Here is a 21,403-nt window from a genome sequence, read left to right on the forward strand (position 1 = left end):
TAATTTATCATCTAAGTGACATATGTAGTATAACAAAACAACTGAAAATGGTTAAGCAAAATTCTGCATTTTGAAAGGTTCCTTTTTTCCTGGTTTTATTTTTAATTGCAACTATGATTTGAGAAGCCATGGTGAGAAAGCAAATTAACAGGAACCATAAAAATAGAGTTGCTAAATAAAGTACACACCAAGATTTTTCCCTCCCACAGATTATTTAAGGCATTCATTGTTTTTTATCGCTAATATACCAATATTTTAGTTTGCTATGAAAACTAATTAAGCCATCTATCCCAGGGTTTCTCAACATTGACACTACTTATATTTGGGGCTGGATAATCCTTTATTATGGAGAGACTGTCCTATGTATTGTAAGATGTTTAAGAGCATCCCTGGCATCTACCCAATAGAATTTTTATTGGGAGTGCCAATAGCACTCTCCCATAACAGTTGAGACAACCAAACATGTCCAAACATGGTCAAGTGTCCTCTGTGGAGTTGAAATCTCCCTTAGTTAAGAACCATTGGTATATTCCTACCCAAAATACTTTCCTTAGTGAAAATTACTTCAGTATTTCCTAAACTACCATATTTTCCGGCGTATAAGACGACTGGGCATTATAAGACGACCCCCAACTTTTCCAGTTAAAATATAGAGTTTGGGATATACCCGCCCTATAAGATGACACCTGGCGTATAAGACGACCCCCAACTTTTGAGAAGACTTTCCTGGGTTAAAAAGTCGTCTTATATGCCGGAAAATACGGTACTCTTCTTTGGGGGTTTCCAGACAGCTTCAGCAGAGAGATCAGTAAACTTCCTAAAACCATATGCAGAATAGTCTGGGTATGTTTTTACTTGTGTGCATGCACTGGAATGTGTTTCATCAGATCCTGAAAGAGTTATCCCAAAAATGGCAATTAAAAAAAGGTTAATTAGTGCTTCGACTAAAATATTCACTGTTCCCTGAGCCATCTTTTCAAGGCTATAAAGATTGAAAATACTAGTTTATACACAGCAAATAATTTATTGGTGCTATCAATTACTAGGTAACATTGCTTTTCCCACACGTACAAACCCTTCATTCAACAAATATTTACTGAGTGCATTCTATATTCTAGGTACCATGTTATTAGTATTTGAAAGCAAAACTTAAATTCTATTTTCCTTACCAAAAATAAATAAATAAATAATCTTTTTAAAAATTAAATAGCAGTATAAAATCCATATTTATTGCCTATAACCAACTAAAATTTCTGCTTCTCCAAAGTTAACATAAGAAAACGCACTAGTTATAATGCTAGTGCCTAAAGATAAAATAAAGGTAAATAAATAAAATAAACAATTTATATTCTAAAAAGATACAAATCTTCAAAAAGAAACTTGAAGATACTCAGACTCATACAAATAAGTTACTGTTCAATACATTCCTTTTCATCTCTCCTTTCCCTATCTTAAACAAAATACAAATGTACTGAATGATATACTATGTATTAGACATAGTTATTAAGCCGAGAGGATACCAAGTGAATAAAGAAATATAATGAGATAACCAAGTGTCTAACATCATGCCTAGAACACAGCAGAAGTTCACAGTTCCTTTTCTTCCTTTCTGTCCTCAAGATGCTCACAGTCTCATCTCCAACAAATATCACATGTCTTACATTTCTCTTTTAAGTTATCTTTTAGATGCTGGACCAAAAAAAATATTTCTTTGTAATTCAAATTATGTTAGCTAACTGAATAAACAGCAGATAAGTATGTAAAATGTTTGAATAATTATAATTCTATAACCTACATGAACATTTCTTTCTTTTGTTAAAGCAAATAATCCCCAAGTGTCCTATTCTTCCTATAGTACAATTTAAAATTTATAGGACCACTAATCTTTTTTGGATTATACAACTGTGATATACAACTTAAAGAGCTATTCCATTCAATAAGTGGTTTGGGGATAAACACTAATGTAATCAATCCTACATAATAAAGAGGTAACATGCAAATTGACCCTCACGCCCTCACAAGATGGCTGGCTGCCTACAACCAGGCTGCAGGGTGGTTAGTGAGGGACAACCAAATGACTGAACAGCAGGCTGAGTGGGGTGACCAGGCCAGCGGGGGGGCCATGAGGGGTGACTAGGCCAGCAGGAGGGGCAGTTTTGGGAGACCAGGCCGGCAGGGGGGGGCAGTAAGAGGCGACCAGGCCAGCGGAGGTGGGCGGCAGTTAGGGGCGACCAGAACAGCAAGGGGGGGGGGGGTGCAGTTGGGGGCGACCAGGCCGGCAGGGAGGGCAGTTGGGGGCGATTAGGCTGGCAGGGGGGGCAGTGAGGGGCAACTAGGCTGGTGGGGGGCGTGCAGTTGGGGGCGACCAGGCTGGCAGCAGGGGTGGCAGTTAAGGGCAACCAGGCCGGCAGAGAGGGGCAGTTGGGGGCGACCATGCCGGCAGGGGGGGCAGTAAGGGGTGACTACGCAGGCAGGCAGGTGAGCACTTAGGAGCCAGTGGTCCAGGATGTGAGAGAATGTCCAACTGCCAGTTAAGGCCAGATCCCCGGACATCCTCCCAAGGATTGGAGAGGGTGCAGTCGGACATCCTCCAAGGATTGGAGAGGGTGCAGTCGGACATCCTCCAAGGATTGGAGAGGGTGCAGGCTGTACTGAGAGGACCCCTCCCACCCCACCCCCGTGCATGAATTTTGTGCACCGGGCCTCTAGTAGGATATAAAAAACTAGAGGCCCGGTGCATGGAATTCGTGCAGGAGGGGGGGGGTCCCTCAGCCCAGCCTGCACCCTCTCCAATCTGGGACCCCTTGAGGGATGTCCGACCGCCCATTTAGGCCCGATCCCAGAGGAGAGCAGTTGTGGGAAGTTAGGGGTGACCAGGCCAGCAGAGGAGGGCAGTTGGGGGAGACCAGGCCAGCAAGGGAGGGTAGTTGGGGGGACCCAGGCCTGCAAGGGAGGGCAGTTGTGGGGGACCAGGCCTGCAGGGGAGGGCAGTTGGGGGTGAGCAGGCAAGCCGGAGGGCAGTTAGGGGTGATCGGGCCAGCAGAGGAGGGCAGTTGGGGGGGACCAGGCCTGCAGGGAGGGCAGTTGGGGGGAACAGGCCTGCAGGGGAGGGCATTTGGAGGGGACCAGGCCCAGAGGGATCAGGCCTAAACGGGCAGTCGGACATCCCTCTCACAATCCAGGACTGCTGGCTCCCAACTGCCCTCCCCTGCAGGCCAGGTCCCCCCCAGCTGTCCTCCCCTGCTGGCCTGGTCCCCCCCAACTCCCCTCCCCTGTAGGCCTGGTCCCCCCCAACTGCCCTCCCCTGCAGGCCTGGGTCCCTCCCAACTGTCCTCCCTTGCTGGCCTGGTCACCCCTAACTTCCCACAACTGCCCTCCCCTGCAGGCCATCTTGTGGCGGCCATCTTGTGTCCACATGGGGGCAGCCATCTTTGACCACATGGGGGCAGCCATCTTGTGTCTTGGTGTGACGGTCAAATTGCATATTACTCTTTTATTAGATAGGATTACTAGAGAAGAATATGTCTGCTTCAAGATTATCAAAATGTTAGAATGAGTATAATGAGAAAATGATGCTTTAAAATATGTGGTGAATGAATCTTCACAAATAAGTTAGAAAGTAATCTGGTGTCTGTAAATGAACATATCACCCCCCAAAAAAATCAACACCATCATATCTAGCCAAAAGCAAAACTACTAAGAAACAGAAGTAATTTTTTATAAAAAGAACAAATAATGAAAATGTTATGCTTATTTTATATACTTACAACAATTATCTGAATAATATTATATAATAAACTTACCCTTCACAGAAGAGATTATATTGATCATTGTAAATCACACAAAAATTCTAAACAGACCGCATCAAATTATCTGGGGGGAAAAATTTCCAACTCAAAATGAAAAAAATGTTACATTATTTATATATTTACCTGCACAGCAAGGGAAGCTGCATTGTCAGAAAGCAAAATTTGCTCCCCTGTGGAAATACAATAAAAGGTTTGAGTCAAAAGTGTGATTGCTAACCAAGTCAGATAGACTTATATTTTTATTTTTAAAAACTATTCTTATTTTTAAAAAGATATAGCCTTTCAAGTTACATAAGTATTAAGTTCTAGATCAAAGCTATTTAATTATAATTTTGATTATATTATCATTGTATGTAAACAATGATAAAACAAGACTATTTCCTCTAAAACTGATTGTTTATCACATTTTTATCAGCAACATATAATTAAAATCACTCACTTAAAAACAAATTCATTTTTTAAGTTTTTAAGATATTCCTCTTCTTTTCATTAAAATTAAATATATTTTAAAATTAAGTACTATTTGTATCTACTCAAACCTCTCTAGTTAAAAATAAAACTATTCGAAATCATATAAAACCAGCTTGCAGTTAATATTGCACAGTGTGTCTAGGTCTGTCACACAAAAGAAAGATGACAAGTTCACTGCAATAAAAATTCCATGCTTAGAAGACTAGGGCTGCTGCATATTAGTCTTCATTACTTTGCAGTCTTCTGACAACTGTAGCAGGCTGCTGAGCCCCAAATGGGGTCCATAATGTGATCTGATGATATATGAAGAGCTGCTAAAGGGAGCCTGAACATCCTGGCCTATACATTTTAACAGTTCCTTTTTACTGAGAGCCCACTTTACCACAGGACTTCAAAAATCTGCTGTGTCAGCTATTGGTGCAGTAAATCTGCCAACTGCTCCTGCAACCACATCATTTTACACTGCCTACAGCAGCCAATATAATGAGTCAATAATAAACTAAGGACCTTATAGGCCATGAATAGTTGGTTTACACTGGCAGATACAAGTTTAGGCAAAATCTCCTAGACAAATTACACAAGGGGAAGCCCTTTTCTTTATGTTTTATGTTCTCCTTGCAGTAAATTATATTATTGAATGAATTTTTTTGGTAATAGATATATTTTAATGCAAGGCCATTTTTAATTGTGAACAAGTTCCTACCTTTCAGTTGCTGATATAATGTAGCATTTTCAGGCCAAGGTTCTACAGCTGTGGAAACAAGGCAGTGGTAATTAGGCACATAGGGCAAAAACATATGAATAACCCACCAAGTTAAATAAGCACATGCATTGGCCTAGAGCAGTGGTCGGCAAACCGCGGCTCGCGAGCCACATGCGGCTCTTTGGCCCCTTGAGTGTGGTTCTTCCACAAAATACCACGGCCTGGACAAGTCTATTTTAAAGAAGTGGCGTTAGAAGAAGTTTAAGTTTAAAAAATTTGGCTCTCAAAAGGAATTTCAATCGTTGTACTGTTGATATTTGGCTCTGTTGACTAATGAGTTTGCCGACCACTGGAGAGCATTTAAAGTTAATTGTCAAGTTACCTTAACTGTAGCAACTACTCACACTACCTTAGATTCTATGGTAACCTGTATAAGTAGTTTAGATAAGTTTTAAATGCATGTTTGGTTTATTGTTTGGTGGTAATTTGTTTTTTGTTTGTTTGTTATGGGGAGGAAGTGGAAGATATCTTGCCCAATCGAAAGTAAGAATTGAGCCGAAACCGGTTTGGCTCAATGGATAGAGCGTTGGCCTGTTGACTGAAGGGTCCCAGGTTCGATTCCGGTCAGGGCATGTACCTTGGTTGCGGGCACATCCCCAGTAGGGGGTGTGCAGGAGGCAGCTGGTCGATGTTTCTCTCTCATCGATGTTTCTAGCTCTCTATCCCTCTCTCTTCCTCACTGTGATAAATCAATAAAATATATTTTTAAAAAAAGAAAGAATTGAAAAAACTAACATAGCCTATATGTTACTATTCCTTTAGCCTCCTTCAAACACAGACATATCCAAAATGTTACTCATATATATATAAAAAGATACTGAATTCTGATTCACTATAAAAACAATAGTGAAACAATATTTATAATATTTCACTGTAAACATTTAACAAAGTAAATTTTCAAACAGACAACAATGCATGAAAGAATCAAATATATCTGTATGATGCTGTGCATATTGCTTTATAAGCTGGTAATATTTAAAAATATAGTGCCGTGGTCAGCGAACTGCAGCTTGTGAGCCACATGCGGCTCTTTGGCCCCTTGAGTGTGGCTCTTCCACAAAATACCATGGCCTGGGTGAGTCTATTTTTAAAAAGTGGCATTAGAAGAAGTTTAAGTTTAAAAAATTTGGCTCTCAAAAGAAATTTCAATCGTTGTACTGTTGATATTTGGCTCTGTTGACTAATGAGTTTGCCAACTACTGATATACTGGAATCCTGGTGTATTCTAGAACATTTCATTGCCTTGATCCCACCACCACCACCCCACAAAATCAAAGGAGAGTAGCATGATGAAGCAATAAGTACCTACAATGTCAAAGCTGGTAAAGTTAATTTTAGGCCTAAAGTCAGGTTTGACCTTGACTCTTAACCATTCATCTACAGAGACTCTAGTTAGCTACAAAAATATTAGCAACTCAACAGTGCTTGGAAAAAGCACTAGATTTAAATTCTGTCTAATCAACTGCACTTAAGAAGCAACGTCTCCACTGATAGAATATTAGTCTTCATAGGATATACATAATTTGTTGAATTGTCCTTTATAAAAGCCATAAAACATCAGAATCACCAATTCTAGCATAGTAACTACATTTGCTCTCAGGAAAAAAGGAAATTAAATACATGAAATTTGATAATAATTAGTATTTTCTTATTCTGTTTATAATACACTTTCTGTGATATAGCAACAAATTATCATTTAATATATAACTCTAGCTGACTTTTTTAAATGTATGTATGTGAAGTATATTTTTCTTATGAATGATCATTTAAGATGCACTAAAACAGTCCCAGGGATAAGGTGACTCCTTATTTGCTTTTATTTACACTTCAGAATAAAAAGGAAAGCATAATAGTAGTATTATAAATTGTAAATGCTTTGGTTTAGTTTGGGCTACACAAAATTAAACTCATACTTAAGGGTAATACCATGAAATCACCAAGCAAATAATGAACATACATAGTTTTATATGCTGTTACCCACAATATTATATATACATGTAAAGGCTACTGAGTTTCAACTCACATACCAAAAAGGCAGTAAAACTAAATATTATGTTATTGTAAACTTTTTAACGAAGTAAAATTGCAGTAAGAAACCCAATTAACCTGTGTAACACAGTTTTATAAAAAGTCAGGGAAACAAAAACAAGCTGACATTAGCAAATTACTCAAAAATAACCTTTTAGGATAAATTGTATGGTCAGCACACCTACACTGTTTACATCTATATGAGAAACAATACAATGAGGTTCATTCATTAGAAGATCCTACATCATCAAAGATTCAATTGTATGTACTATATTAATATTATTAAAGCAATAAAGCATAGAAATAAAATTTACAAAAATTTCAAAGATCTTGAAACTAAGTTCCTTGAGGACACAGATATGTTGTATACATCTTCTGTATCATGTTGTACGTATATAGTTGGTGTTCATTAATTGTGTGTCGAAAAAAAGAAAAGGGATATTTTGGTTAAACCTCCTACTCTATTCCCTAAATATTTTAGCTAATCAAAATTTTATCTGAACTGCCCTGGCCGGTGTTGCTAAGTGGTTAGAGCATCAACCTGCACATGGAAAGGTCCTGTGTTAAATTCCCAGTCAAGGGCACATACCTGGGTTGCAGGTTCAATCCCTGGCCTGAGTCAGGGAGCATATGGGAGGCAACCAAACGATATGACTCTCACAATAATGCTTCCCCCTCCCCTCCTTCTGTCCCTCCCTCTCTTCTCACCCTCCCTTCCACTCTCTCTAAAAATCAATGGAAAAAATGTCCTTGGTACTGAACTTAATATTATCAACTATGTTAAAGTAATGAACGTTCTAATTATATATTCTGGTAATTTTAACTGCTGGTTAGGTGTTTTGTACACATACGAGACATAGATTTAAATTTTTAAAAACGATGGAATAGCATTCCCTTAGCATTAAATACATGCTGAATATAATTTAAGTGTTCTCTGTTAAATCAGAAACTATTTCACTACTCTGCAGTATCAAGTTCTCATATAAACAATAAGTTATGTTGAGTTAATTTATCATCAACCCCATGGATTCTTCAGATATATTACAAGAGACATATGTGAAAGTAAAAGAAACATTGCAACATATTGCCTAACTGCAAATAAGAACAAGAAGTTGCCTACAAATACTAAAAGCTCTGCTATTAAGAACCTAAAGCTGAAAACGAGGTGAAAGTGCTATGCTTTTCTTGATCCAAGATGCAAACTATGTTCCAACTCAGAAATTATTATTGAAAAGAAATTCTTGGAAAGTAACTGCCAAAACATCTGATACTATCTTCACAACGAGAACCTACCATTTAAAAAGAGAAGGCAATAAGGCTGACAGAAACCTATATAATCATGTTATTTTAATAGCCTGGAATTCCAGTGCATCCATAGACCAGGTGGCAAGAAATGGTAGATGAGGCAGGGAATGATTAGCTACCTATCTCACCCATGAGCAGTTGAGAGTATACAGATATCACTGATTTAAATGTGTCACCTATGTAAACCAGCTCAAATAATCACATTTTAAGCAAGACATGGAACAAGAAATGGCTAGCATGTTATTCGATAGAGTGTCCAAAGTGAAAATCCTAAGTTGTGTAGATCTACAAATCAACCATACAGATTTTTATCTAGAAAATGAGATCTATAACTGCCTTCATAAGGAAGTCTATGAATCATGAACATCATTACCTACACATAGCAAAGTACAAAGCCTATTTCTCGGTTTGGGTAATATTAATTAAAGCCTTTTTATTGAGAATGCCTATTACGTGAAAGACAAAGTCCAAAAATACAACTTCTTCCCCACTCCTCTTCCAAAGGTTAGGCAAGTCAATACCCACCTTTGCTTCTGACCCTACGTAACAGATTATGAACTTAAAATTATAGTGCTGACACTAGACCTTAAAAATCTGTAGTATTTAAAAAGAAAAATCTTTTTAAAACAATAAAAAAACATTTTCATCTCATACAAGTTTTACTTCAGTCAACCTAAAATGTTTTGGACCACAGACTTCTTATTTTTATTAAATTTATTGGGGTGACATTTGTTAATAAGATTATATAGGTTTCAAGTGTAGATTTCTATGATACATGATCTATATATTGCATTATGTGCCCACCACCCAAATCCAAATCATCCTCTGTCACCATATTTTTGCTCCCTTTACCCTTTACTGTCCCCTACCCCCTTCCCTCTGGTTAACCACTATAGTGTTGTCTAATTCAAGAGTGAATAAAATTTCAAAATTCATCCATCATATTTTCAATTTCTACCAGCAAAAGTATACACTGATATGAAATGCCTTTTTAAACCTGCCTTAGAGAAGGGCCAAACTTAGAATAAATATAGAAGGTGTAGCTAAAAGTTTCTAAAAGAAGGCTGGGCCCTAGCCAGTTTGGCTCAGTGGATCGAGCGTCGACCTGGGGACTCAAAGGTCCTGGGTTCGATTCTGGTGGAGGACATGTGCCTTGGTTGCGGGCACATCCCCAGTGGGGGTGTGTGCAGGAGGCAGCTGACTGATGTTTCTCTCTCATCGATGTTTCTAACTCTCTCTCCCTCTCCCTTCCTCTCTGTAAAAAATCAATAAAATATATATTTTTTTAAAAGTAGAATAAATAAAAGAAGGCTGGTAGGAAATGGGGATTGAGAGAGAATGCTGTCTAATGCTGTTAAGGTGCCAAGTTACTGGTATTATTAGACAAAAAGTAAACTTTATGCTTAACATACATCAACAGTTTGTGTGGCTCTTGAAATAAACATCAGAATCGTCAGCTTGGCCTTACACATAACTCTCCCTACTCTCTGACCTCATCGTAACTCCACTCCACCCACTCTGTACTCGAGCCACACTGGCCTTCATCCAGTTCCTGAATGAGCCCCATTCCTTCCTGCCCTAGAGATTCATTTGGGCGGCTGTCTCCTCTGCCTTGGAGCAATCTTCCCATCCTACTGTGCCCTCACATGTCTGCTCAAACATCACTTCCTCGGGTTGGGCCAATTTCATGGACATCCAACCTGAGCAGATACACAGGCCTACACTTAGAAAGGCTCCACCCTTGGTTTAATGTTGTGCTATCTCAATCCTGGAATACTTTTGAACAAGGGGCCTCTCGTTTTCATTTTGCACTGGGCCTACAGCCAGTCCTATCTTCAGGGAAGTCTTCTTTGACCTCCCTGAATAGTTCAAACACTCTTTACAAGCTTGAAGAGCATGCACACTCGGTTGTACCACTTAACACAGCCAACATTTTGACATAGAAGTCAGGACTATTTGATTGTTTATCTCTCCCTAGAACATAAAAACACCATAAATCCCCATGTCCAATTTTTGTTACCACTTCATCCCTAGAACCTAGCACCTTATAGGCAATCAGTAGATGTTGGCTGAATAAATGTTTTCTATTCACGATCATTATTATTATCAATCTATTACCATTTAGGCTAAGAATACAGCAGAGAAGATTAGGAAACTATACAACATGCTCCAAAAAAGGAAACTTTACCCAAAAAACTTTAATACTACAACCAATAACACAACTGTAAAAATATTAAACAGCTGTCTGAAATAGTTGGCAGAATTTAATTCTATAAACTCACCTATGCAATGACCCTTAACACTGAAAATTTGTTTATATATTTTATATCAAATATATAGTTTTCATGAGATATTACTGTTATAACCCTCCTAAAACTAATATACTAGTAAGGCCCTCAACCACTGGTAAGTAATCTCACCAATCCCCTTTCCACATTCTAAAATCAACCCAGGGATGACCACCTTTAAATCTCATGTCCCCATCAATAAAATATATGAGCATGCGGGCCCAAATAGATTTAGAAATCATATGGTTGGTACTCCTGAGCTAATAAATCACATCCATTATAAAACATACACTAAAAATGAAAGTAGAGTTTTTAAAAATTGAAATCCAAGTTCCAAGAGTTTAGTCCTGTACTTTAAAGGATTGTCTTGCACAATGCAGGGTGTTTTTACCCCACCCCACTTTGGAAAACACTGTTCTAGTTAAATAACTACCCTTTTGAAATTTTAGAAGAGAACCCAGCCATTCATGTACCCTTGAACAAAGAAGTACTAGTATCCTCCTCTATTTTAGTAAAATCCTTTTTTGACCATAGAAAAAGCTTAGAAAGAACACACACAAATTAATGGGAAGAAGAAGGGATATCTGCCTACCTTATCTACCTAACAACAGGACCCTCATATCCTGTGAGAGCACTTAAAATTTCCCCATACATTTCATACTTTCTCACATTCGTGACTTTGCTCAAATTATTCCCTTCTGTCCAGAATACTCCTTCAGCAGCACAAACTTAAATCCTATACCTTTCTCAAGACCAAGTTAAAATGCTACCTCCATCAAGGCTTTCGTTAACTTATCAAACCTAATTTCTCCTTTATCTATACTGTCCATAGCAGTTTGTACTTGTCTTAGATCATATATTACTTCCTACTCTGTTCTATTATTATGTCAATATCTTATCTCCCTTTCAAGACAGTAAGTTCCTAGAACGTGAAAAATTCCTATGGTCCTGAGATTATTTATTAAAGACTTGGATTCTCAATTGCTCCAAACTGAATATGGCATTTATAATAATACTAGAGGCCCAGTGCATGATTTAATCATGCACCTGGTGCACCAGCGGGCTGGCTGTCCGCGGGTGCCCCAGGCCTTCCGAAAGCCTCCGGCGCTGCGGAGGCTTTCGAAAGGCCTTGCGCCGGAGCAGACAGCCGGCCAGGTCCCCCGCTTTGGCCTTTGATCGCGGGGGACCTGGCCGGCTGTCCGCCGGTGCCCCAGGCCTTCCGAAAGCCTCGGGCGCAGCCATGACACAGACGCTGAGCTGGCGCCGCGAGCTCAGCGTCCTGCTGGCCCAATCAGCTACCCCAGCCACCCTGAGTCCCGCCCCCTGCGCCTCCTGCTGGCCCAATCGTGGGCGTAGCGGAGTGATGGTAATTTACATATTACCATTTTATTATGTAGGATATGCCAAAATATAAAATTCAAATTAAGCAATATTTAAGTGTTTTGATCTAAGTATCATTTAAAGCTAATATCTTTATTACAAGAGTTCCAAAGTAAAACTACCCACCTTTCAGAAATTTATCCTTTCACAATAAGAAACCTATTATATCATTTTTATAACAAAGCAACAATTTAAGGTACTCTTAGTGACTGCATAACAAGGTTTCTCTCCTATTAACATTATTAAAAGTCTTTTACCCACTTAGTCCTTTACTTACTTTCCAATTTGCCCAAGTAAAATAATTACATTTAGTATCTCTTTTCCCAGTAGCAAAGGAGATGCCTCTTATTATTTCAATCTTCAATGGAATACAGAGGGGTTTTTTAATCCAAATGAGTATTTTTAAATTTTTCAAAGAAACTTTCTCTAGTCCTAACAGTGTTTATGTTGGAGAACAAAGTTTAAAAAACAAGAGAAAGAGGGGATCTATATGCTTGGACTTTTGAAAGTCATAAGATAAACTTAATAATGCCTAAATAAATTGGTGTTAAAAATGCATACATTGTAAAGCAATACCCACAGCCCCCAATATATATATTTGCTTCTCATTTAATTATCTTTAAGGTACCTACTATTTTTAAGTTTTATCAACCAATACAATAGAGCCAAAAAAATCAATATTCTTCACTACTAATCCATTATAATTTTAGAGAAATGACTACTGGCCAATAAATTTTAGGGATATTTATATCCCTAGATCTCTTAAAGGTTCTACATTTTACCTGAGGTATTCTTTCAAGTATTAGGTTGAGTGACAAGTCATTGTGGTAGCAGATGATCTATTTCATTCAATTCAGGGTACATCAGTATCAAAGTGCTATGACCTAATAAACAAATCTAATTTCCAAGTCCATCTCTTCATGATCTAACCTAAGAGGACAAGAGAAAGGCCATGAAAAGACGTGCCCTAGGTTGTTGTTGGTTTTTAAATTCTGCATTCTTAATGTACAACATGACTCCTCTGGCATATGAATGAAAGTAAAGACATAATTTGTAGAATAATAAGCACTAATATTACATGCTGCTTCAGCGCTGTCATATTTTTAATCCATCAAATTGATTAATGTTATAATAACTCTACACAAACCTATCATTTGTGCACTAATGAAGTAAACTACAGTTTATCCTTAGGCAACTGGATCCCAAAAGCTCATAGATGTCATCTCTTCAGCTTCCAAAGATGATGTAGACAGTGTTATACAAAAGGAGTAAGAAACATGTATAACCTACCTCCAAATCTGAAAGGCTTTCTGCCAAAGGTGTAAATACAAATACTACTAATATAACAAATGCTCAAAGAGCCTTTGACAGCTCTTAAACATGGACAAGTTATGGCAACACACAAAGAGAAAAGAAGAAAATAATTTACTAGTTTGACATAAATACTATTCTGATGATCTCAGTGATACCAACAGACATTAATTTCAAAACCTAACAAGTTTTAAACGATTATGATATGAAGGCCTCGTTTAAAGTAGATTTTAAAGATGTTTTGACTTAAAATATGATAATATGTGACTTTATTAAAACTAGAATTTTAAGAGCTACGTATTAAATTCAGAAGCAATTCAAACTGCAAACTATAGTACAATTCAAAGATAACACTATATCTCAGGTATCACTGATAATGAAATGATTAAATAGTGATGCCCCTGAACGGTTTCATAGGGGATATTTAATGATATTACATAGGATATGTTAGGAGAAGTGACTCTTCCCACAAAAGGAGTTTAGAACCCATCTCCCATCACCTCAATAGTCAGAGAGCAATGTTTATGTCAGAAAGTGGCTCATGTGAAAAAAATGGAGAAGTGCAGTGTAACACTGTCATTTCCATAAACCTAAAAAAACCAGCAAGCAGCATTTTGTATCATTAGCTGTAAGTCTACTGACTTAGTCCATTTGGCTGCTTATAATAAAATACCAGAGACTGGGTGACTTATAAACCAAAGAAATATATCTCTCACAGTTCTGGAGGCTGGAAGTCCAAGATCAGCATGGTCAGGTTCTGGTGAAGGTCCTCTTCTAGGTCATTAACTACTGTGTTGCTGTGTCTTCACATGGCAGCAGGGCAAGGGAGCTCTCTGGGGCCTCTTTTATAAGGGCACTAATCCTAATCATAAGGGCTCTGTCTTCATGACCTAATAACCTCCCAATGACCCCACCTTCTAATACCATTACCTTGGGGAAAAGGATTTCATACATAAATTTGGGGGAAACACAAAATTTTAGATCATAGAAGTTACTTAAAGAATATACTGGAAACAAGTGCAGATACAATGATTACAGACTATGTTAGATTGAAATAAGGGCCCTGAAGCCCATGGCAAATAAAACTTATCCCATAAATCCCTCATCAATATCCTCAATCACCCATTCATTTGTAACAAAGTGATAAACAAAAAATTAAAATGATCCTAAGTGAGGGCACATAAATGAATAATAAAGAATTAATTCTATATTAGTAATAGAGAATTAAGGCAAATGGATTCTAATATCCTGCCATTCATGAAGCAGAAAATAGAAAGCAAAACAGATTGAAAATTCAGGAAAACTAGTAAAGGACAGAACTTCTTCCCCACAACCCAACATTAGAGCCCAAATGAAACAAGAGAATAATGAGAATCTATCATCTTCTGGTCAAACACTACCCAGACTTCTACCTCAGCAGATGATGATGTTGTTGATGATAATAATGATGATGATAGCAGTTAAAATTTTCCAAGACTCATAAAGATTATATCCAGAATATACCAAGAACTTTTAAAACCCAATAATAAAAAAGACAAATAACCCCCCAAAATTTTATGGGCATAAGATCTGAATAGACATTTAAGCAAATGATGGCCAACAAGCACATGAAAAGATACTCAGTATCGTAAGTCATTAGGGAAATACAAATCAAAATCACAACATACCATTTCATAACAACTAGAATGGCTATTATCAACAAGACAGACAAAATAACAAATATTTAGAGGATGTAGAAAATTTGGAACTCTCATACATTGCTGATGGAAATATTAAAAAGTTGGTAATTTCTCAAAATGTTAAACACAAAATTACCATATGACCAAGCAATTCTACTCCTAGGTATTCACTCAGGAGAAATGAAAAAACATATATCCACACAAAGTCCTGTACGTGAATGAGCACAACAGCATTATTCACAATAGTAAAAAACTGGAAACAAATGACCATCAATTGGTGAATGGATAAATAAAATGTGGTATATTCATACAATACAATACTATTTGGCAAGAAAATGGAACCAAGTATTGACATATGCTACAACAGGGATGAGCTTCAAAAGCATTGTGCCCAGTGAAAAAAGCCAGACTAAAGAAAATACATTGTATGATTCCATTTATATAAAATGTTCAGAATAGGCAAATATAGAGACAGAAAGTAGATTAGTGGTTGACTCGGAATGGGGATGAAAAGTGACTGTATTAAATAGGCAAGAGATTTTTTTTTTTTGGAGTGATAAAAATATTCTACAATTAAATTGTTGTAATAACCATAACTCTGTAAATATACTAAAAAATTCTTAAATCGTATATTTAAAAAGGATATCAACATTATATCTCAGTCAAGTTGAGGTAAATAAAAAATGTTAAAAGACTCTTATTGCACTTAAGTGCTTGACATATTTACTATCTCACAACTTTATGAGATAGACATTATTATCATTATTATTCCTATCTCTATATATAAAGCCTAATATGCAGTGTCCTCTCGGGAGTTCGACCAAGAGACCAGAGTTCGACCGAGAGACCGGGAGTTCGATCGCTCACTATGATGTGCGCTGACCACCAGGGGGCAGTGCGGAATGAAAGAAGCCGGGGAAGCAAGGCCCCGTCCAGCAGCCAGCAGTCAGCAGCCAAGGAAGGAAGGCCCCGGCTGGCAACCGGAATGCCCCAATCGACCCTGATCACCAGCCAGGCCTAGGGACCCTACCCATGCACAAATTTCATGCACCGGGCCTCTAGTTTTACAATAAGAAAATTGAGGCACAAGCATAAGTAATTTGCAAAGTCACACTGCTAATAAGTGACAAGTGTCAGGATTTGAACCCAAGTAGTCTGACTCCAGAGTCAGTGAACACAGAACTTCATTAGCTAACATCTTACAGAGCCCACAATAAACATTCTGGTATTAAAGCAATTATAATCATCCTACAACAGTTGTTCTCAACCCTTAGCATATAAGAATCACCTGAAGAACATCATAAAATTGTGTACTTCCACCAAACCCAAAGCTCAGAGATTTGAATATTGTAGAGATGAGGACCAACATCCAAGCATGCCACAAGGACTCCCAGTAAATCTGATGCAGAAGTATATGAACACAACAAAAAAAGACTGTACCTAGGGCAAAAAATATACTTGAAATAAGACTGAGTTCTTTTCTCCTCTTTCATTTATTTGCCTCAAAGAATGTGATCTTAAGGATCTATGTAGATTCATTCTATTCAATAATATTTTTGCACATTTTATTCTACTCAAGTATTTGTGGATATGGCTTAAAGCCATGTTTTACAAAATGCCTTTGTAACATGTTACAATTGTATAATGTTCCAGAATAAGCCTTTAAGATTAATGAACTGAAGCATCACTAATTTTGGAACCAAAGTGGCTAAATGATAGTTTTTCCATTAAGTGTAATCAATAAGGAAAGTAAAACTAACTTAATAATTATAAGACCTGAACATGAGCCATCTAAATCTATCTATATGAAACGAGATCAATTTCAAAATGGTAGTCAAAGATCAAGTTCATAAAACTGACAAACTTCTGGACGTTAACAAGGATCAAGAAAACAAATTCACGCTAGCTGTCAGCCTTTCCCAACCCAACATCTCCGTGCCAGCTCTGCGCTGCCGCCATGGCCAACATGGAAGATGGCAAGGAGCCCTGCGCCCTGTCCTCTCACTCTGGGAGCACATTCTTTCTTTATAAGTATGCATGTGTCATCTCAAATAGTTATGTTTAGACTTTGTCCCATTATAAAAACGAACAACCATTTTTCATTAGTTTCCAATAAAAAGGAGGCCAACTACATGTGATTATAAATAGACTAGATGCCCGATGCAAGAAATTCATGAAAGGGGCTCAGCCCTGGCAGCCAAGGGGGCGTGCCTCAGCCCTGGCAGCCGCAGCGGCGTGCCTCAGCCCTCACAGCCCCGGCTTTGTCTGGAAGGTCATCCAGAAGGACGTCTGGGGAAGGTCGTCTGGCTGTCCGGTCTAATCAGCATATTATGCTTTTATTATTATAGACATGAACCTTGTATCTAGAACTCGAAATTTGAATTTTTTTTATGGTAATCTGAAATGCAAAAAAGAAACACTAACACCATGTCCGAGCTTTTCTCAGAAATAGAGATGAATATGAGATTAACAGCAGAACTATACAAAAACAGCTTGTTAAGATTAAAAGTGTAATTTGGCAAAAAAAAAAAAGACGACGACAAACAGCCCTGCACAAGTATTAGACCTCAACAATGTTAACAATGTTAACCTTCAAGTTTTAATGGTTCTCTAAATCTAATCCTAGAAAATGGAAAATAGATTTTCTTCAAAATAAGGAGCAATTCTCCCCACTACTCTATGCCAAACATTATCATTGTAATAACAGCACCATTTTTTTAAGAATCTACTATTTACCCACTATTCTAAGTACTTTGTATATACTCACTCCCTCACATCAAGCTAAGTAACCAAAAAACTCTCCACTCCTCCTTCCTCACTCCTCCCAGCTAGCCAGGAAACACAGGATTCCCTACAGAGGGTATGTCACTGCACCTCCTGAAATCCTGGCAGAACTGCAAGATACGCCAAGAACAAACAAACAGGAAAGAAGATAACATAGCCTAATCATCACAGAATCCCTTTATGAACAGGAGTTCAGAGGTAGAAAATCCTCAGAAATAGAAAAAATATAGTATACATTTAACATTTAACTGAACAAATAAGTTATTAAACTTACAAAATGTACCACAGGCTATAATAAAATGATAAAGATAAATATAAAATTGTCATTGCTCTCTCGAATCGAATTTTGTTGAGTGGGTCAGGAGCCCAGGGGTGGGGTGGTTGAGAAGAGGGCTGAGATATATAACCATTTACAATACAATAATTGAATGCAGGTGGTATAGAGAAAAAAACATAGGTTTTGAAGTCAGGCATACCTGGGCTCCCCTCCCAACTCTACAACTTATTGTCTGAGTTACCTTGGCCAACCTGCTTAACCTCTTCTTGCCTCAATAATCTCATCTGTAAAAAGGGAAAAAATTACCTACCTTGTAAAGGTTGTTGGAAGAATAAAATTAGATAAATTAGGTAAGTGCCATATACAGGCTCTAGCTTACAGAATGTACTTTCAATAGAACCCCCTAACTCCCCCACCCCATCAAGAAGTGAAATCTAATTCCCCGCCCCTTGAATCCCCTTGCAACTCTCTTGTGACCAATAGAATATGGTAGAAGTGATGCTTTGAGATTTCCAAGGCAATGTCATAAAAGGTGATGCAGCTTCTGCCTTGTTAGTTTGGACAAATGCCTTTGGAGAACTGTGTAAGAAGTCTCACTACCCTGAGGCCACAAGCTCTAAAGAAGCCCAGGCCACATGGAGAGGCAATGTGTAAGAATTCCAAAAGACCACCCCAGCTCAGATCATAGCCAGCACCAATTATCAGATATGTGAGTGAAGATGCTTCCAGATGTTTCCAGCCCTCAACTGTTGGATCATCTCTGCCTTTGGTTCTTTCCAGCTGAGAATCCAGACATTGTGAGGTAGATACAAGCCATCCCTCCGGTGGCCTATCTAAATTACTGGCACACAGGATCCATAAAGGTAATAAAATAGATGTATAGTAGCCATAGTTTGTGGTCTGGTTTATACACTACAACAAAAACTGAACAGTTATATTTTAATAATTACTATTAGTCACAGATTTAGCATGGAAGACAAAATTAAATGCTAATTCATATGAAGCCTCAGAATCCCCCCTGTTCACCTAAATCAGACATCCCTCTCACAATCCAGGACTGCTGGCTCCCAACTGCTTGCCTGCCTGCCTTCCTGATTGCCCCTAACCGCTTCTGCCTGCCAGCCTGATCACCCCCTAACCACTCCGCTGCCAACCTGATTGATGCCTAACTGCTCCCCTGCCAGCCTGTTTGCCCCTAACTGCCATCCCCTGCAGGCCTGGTCACCCCTAACTGCTGTCCCCTGCAGGCCTGGTCACCCCTAACTGCCCTCCCCTACAGGCCTGGTCCCCCCCAACTGCTCTCCACTGCAGGCCTGGGTCCCCCGCAACTGCCCTTCCCTGCAGGCCCGGTCACCCCCAACTTCCCTCCTCTGCCGGCCTGGTGACCCCTAACTGCCCTCCCCTGCAGGCCCGGTCACCCCCAACTTCCCTCCTCTGCTGGCCTGGTCCCACCCAACTGCCCTCCCCTGCTGGCCATCTTGTGGTGGCCATCTTGTGTCCACATGAGGGCAGGATCTTTGACCACATGGGGGCAGCAATCTTGTGTGTTGGAGTGATGATCAATCTGCATATTACTCTTTTATTAGATAGAAGCCTGGTGCATGGGTGGGGGCTGGCTGGTTTGCCCTGAAGGATGTCCCGGATCAGGGTGGGGGTTCCCTTGGGGCGTGGGGCGGCCTGGGTGAGGGGCCTGTGGTTTGCAAGCCGGCCATGCGCCCTGGCGACCCAAGTGGAGGCCCTGGTATCTGGGGTTTATTTATCTTCTACAATTGAAACTTTGTAGCCTGGAGAAGAGCCAAGCCTTCTGCTTGCTCCATGGCAGCAGCCATTTCTGTTGGGGTTTATGTATCTTCTATAATTAACCTTTTGCACTCAGATGTCGAGTGTGACTCGACATGGTTAGCATTAGAATAAAGGAATCGAGAAAAAAGCAAGCGAGTGCAAAGGGTTAAAACTTTGTAGCCTTAAGCGGAGGCCTGGGCAGGCCAGGGTGTGCGGAAAGCTTGGCTTCCTCCATTGCCGGAGGCAACCCTAGCCTCCCACTCTTTCTAGCTCCGTGGCTGCCACCATTTCTGTTTGGATTTGTTTACCTTCTATAATTGAAACTTTGTAGCCTTGAGTGGAGGCCTAGGCTGGCAAGAGCAGGCGGAAAGCTTGGCTTCCTCCATTGCCTGGGAAACCCAAGCCTCCCTCCTGCTCTCTGTGGCTGTAGCCATGTTGGTTGGGTTTATTTGCATATTCGCTCCTGATTGGTTGCTGGGCGTGGCTTGTGGGAGTGGCTTATTGGTGTAGTGAGTGATGGTTAATTTGCATATTACTCTTTTATTAGATAGGATTAGTCAAGTCATTTACCTATGATACAAATATAATACAAAATTTTAAATAATAAATATACTTTATATTGTCTATAAACTACATTCCATGATTTCTAAAATATATCTCCCTTTCTAAAATATTTATTTTAATATTAAAATTATTTTATCTTCGCCAAACCACCACCAAATGTTACACTATGAGAAAATTGGTACAAGTATATGGCAAGAAGGAGAAGTCTGTTTTAGGAAAAAATACATCAAGAACAATTCAACTAAAGAACAAACATCAATTACCATGCAGTTAACTTTACATAACTAGTTCTCATCCACTAACCTAACCAGAATAGTAAAAATAACAATGACAATGTCTAATGAAAAAAATATAGTAACTTTTATTTTTACATTATTTCTCATGATGTATCTTTTAATTTATAAGAAAATTAGAAACATTGCTTATAATTCATGATGCCAAAATATTTTGCTACAACATAATGATTAATCAAAAGAAAAGGAGGTGGATAAAAGGCCAGATCACTAACGCATCATCTGTCAATATTATCTTACAGAAATAAATGCTGGAGTAATGATGGCCTCTTCATGGCTAACAAATGATACAATTTTTTTGTATGAAGTTCCAGTCAGTGCTCTATTTTGACCAAGTAATGAAATATGACCTGAAGGGGAAAATATTTAAGGATACTGTATTCACTGGGATATACACAACTATATACAACAAAAGTCTTTTTTTTTTTTTTAATCCAAAGGCAGGTTAAGTCATAAAGAAGCTTCTTTGACATAAGAGTTCTTAGAGATGAAAATATATAATCAGCACAAAAACACAGCTAAGTGTATAAGCACAATGAAATGCTTTTTATGGTTTCTATTTTGCTAACACAAGTTACAGTTAATGGGAATTGCCATGGTAAAATGATTGTTTTTATCAAATGAACCTTCTTTATTACTAACCAATCAAATTTCATTTTTATTACTGAT

At 38.6% G+C, this 21,403-nt stretch overlaps 1 protein-coding gene across 1 annotated transcript in view; it reads right to left on the bottom strand.

The window, feature by feature from the left end:
- Nucleotides 1-21,403, bottom strand: part of MTX2 (metaxin 2) — a 62,003-nt gene that overhangs the window by 32,643 nt on the left and 7,957 nt on the right. Inside the window, exons 2-3 of the mRNA XM_079782673.1 lie at nucleotides 4,984-5,031; nucleotides 3,933-3,979 (exon numbers count right to left, since the gene is read on the bottom strand). Of these exons, the coding sequence (XP_079638799.1) occupies nucleotides 3,933-3,979; nucleotides 4,984-5,031 (95 nt within the window). The remainder of the gene's footprint in view (nucleotides 1-3,932; nucleotides 3,980-4,983; nucleotides 5,032-21,403) is intronic.

Source organism: Cnephaeus nilssonii (assembly GCF_951640355.1).
Source record: "Cnephaeus nilssonii genome assembly, chromosome: 10".
Taxonomy (NCBI): Eukaryota; Metazoa; Chordata; class Mammalia; order Chiroptera; family Vespertilionidae; genus Cnephaeus; species Cnephaeus nilssonii.